The sequence below is a fragment of the Echinops telfairi genome, unplaced genomic scaffold, assembly GCF_000313985.2.
Source record: "Echinops telfairi isolate 266 unplaced genomic scaffold, ASM31398v2 ScPeMD7_2010;HRSCAF=2546, whole genome shotgun sequence".
Lineage (NCBI taxonomy): Eukaryota > Metazoa > Chordata > Mammalia > Afrosoricida > Tenrecidae > Echinops > Echinops telfairi.
Window position 1 is genome coordinate 15,899,366 of NW_022105908.1, and position 1,446 is coordinate 15,900,811.

Consider the following 1,446-nt stretch of genomic DNA (forward strand, 5'->3'; position numbering starts at 1 on the left):
GCACTAGGTGGACTCTAGGTGACAGGGGCCCACCGGGGAGTGTATGTTCTCCCTAACTTATCTTTGGGGTCTGTTCTGTACCTTAAAACAGAGGTCCTATGGTTTTCTCCCACAAACATCTCCGTGACTAGCCCCGGCTTTCTAGATGAGAAACCACAGTGACAACAGAAGGAAAACCTCAAGCCAAGTTTTCAGTAGTCAAAGCCCCGGTCTCTTGTGCTGTTACAGGAGAGGGGGCCCGTGGTCCGGCACAGGGCCAGCTCTTTGACTCTGCTATCCCCATGGGCTGCCCAACGAGCTGCCGCTGCCAAGGGACACTTGGGAGGCAGGCACTCAGCTGCGCTGGGACCCAAGCCCAGTAGTGGCAAGGCAGAGACGGGCTGGCCTCTGAGTCCCCTCAGTGACCCCACCACGTCTGGTCTGCCTTCCCCTGGCTGTGCAGTCTGCAGTCCTGGTATTCGGCCGTGTGTTTACACTGGCCTCCTCCCAACCCCTCCAGGTAGGACATGCCCTCAGACAGATCACACTACCAACAGGGCTCCAGCTAAGAGGCCATGCGAGGGGCCGGAGTGTAGCAGAGACAAGGGCATGGGCAGCCCAGGCGGCAGACAGAGGAGAAGCCAGCAGAGGCAGCGAGGTGGGAACCCGCTTTGGTCCCAGCCTCCAGCTGCTGCACGACTGAGTCCTGAGGCCCAGTGTGTGATGAGCTGGTGGTGAGGGCAGGGTCACCCTCACGGGCGGGGCTCGATGCAGAGTGAGGAACAATGCAAAAGCTGGGTGTGTGGCTATGCCTGCCGGCCAACCCTGCTGGTGGTTAGTGACTGACGACCTCAGTTTCTTCATCTGGAAAAGCAGGCATTGCAATTGCTCAGAGAGGCCCTGAAATCATTCAAGTGGGAGCTCACACAGTAGTGACCCTGAGAACTCGGGGGAATGGTCCTGACACGGCAGACAGGAAGCAGACCGGACAGGAAAGGGTGAGCCCAGCGCCCTGCTTCTGTGAGAATTCAGGGGCCTGAAAATGATCTCATAATCAGGTAGCCGAGAGGGAAAGAGATACTTGCTGTGTGGTCATCGATACGCCGGAAGTCCAGGTACACAAGGTCGGGGAGGTAGGCGCAGATGAACATTTTGTAATCCTCTGCCTCTGAGATGGGGTTCCCAGAGAGACTGAGCGTCCGCAGGTTCTTGAATCGCCGTAGGTAGATGACCTAAGGAGGAGGCGGAGAGAAGGCCCTGTTGGCTTGCCTGCCACTGGGCTGCAGGCACACCTGGTAGCCTTACCACCTAGCATCCTTCTGCAGTTTCCAGCCCAGTCACAGCCTGGTCAGCATTGGGTGGATCAAAAGGTTGGTGCGGGAGTTAGATTTTTTTTTGTGCCAACATGGCTCCTGTAGGAATTTGTGAGTGGAGTTTAGCCTATCACTCAGGTTGCAGCTTGATTGG

The 1,446-nt window shown here is 57.0% G+C and overlaps 1 protein-coding gene across 1 annotated transcript in view; it reads right to left on the reverse strand.

The window, feature by feature from the left end:
• Positions 1–1,446, reverse strand: part of DRC3 (dynein regulatory complex subunit 3) — a 57,100-nt gene that overhangs the window by 30,790 nt on the left and 24,864 nt on the right. Inside the window, exon 5 of the mRNA XM_045293303.1 lies at positions 1,065–1,211. Coding sequence (XP_045149238.1) covers positions 1,065–1,211 — 147 coding nt within the window. The remainder of the gene's footprint in view (positions 1–1,064; positions 1,212–1,446) is intronic.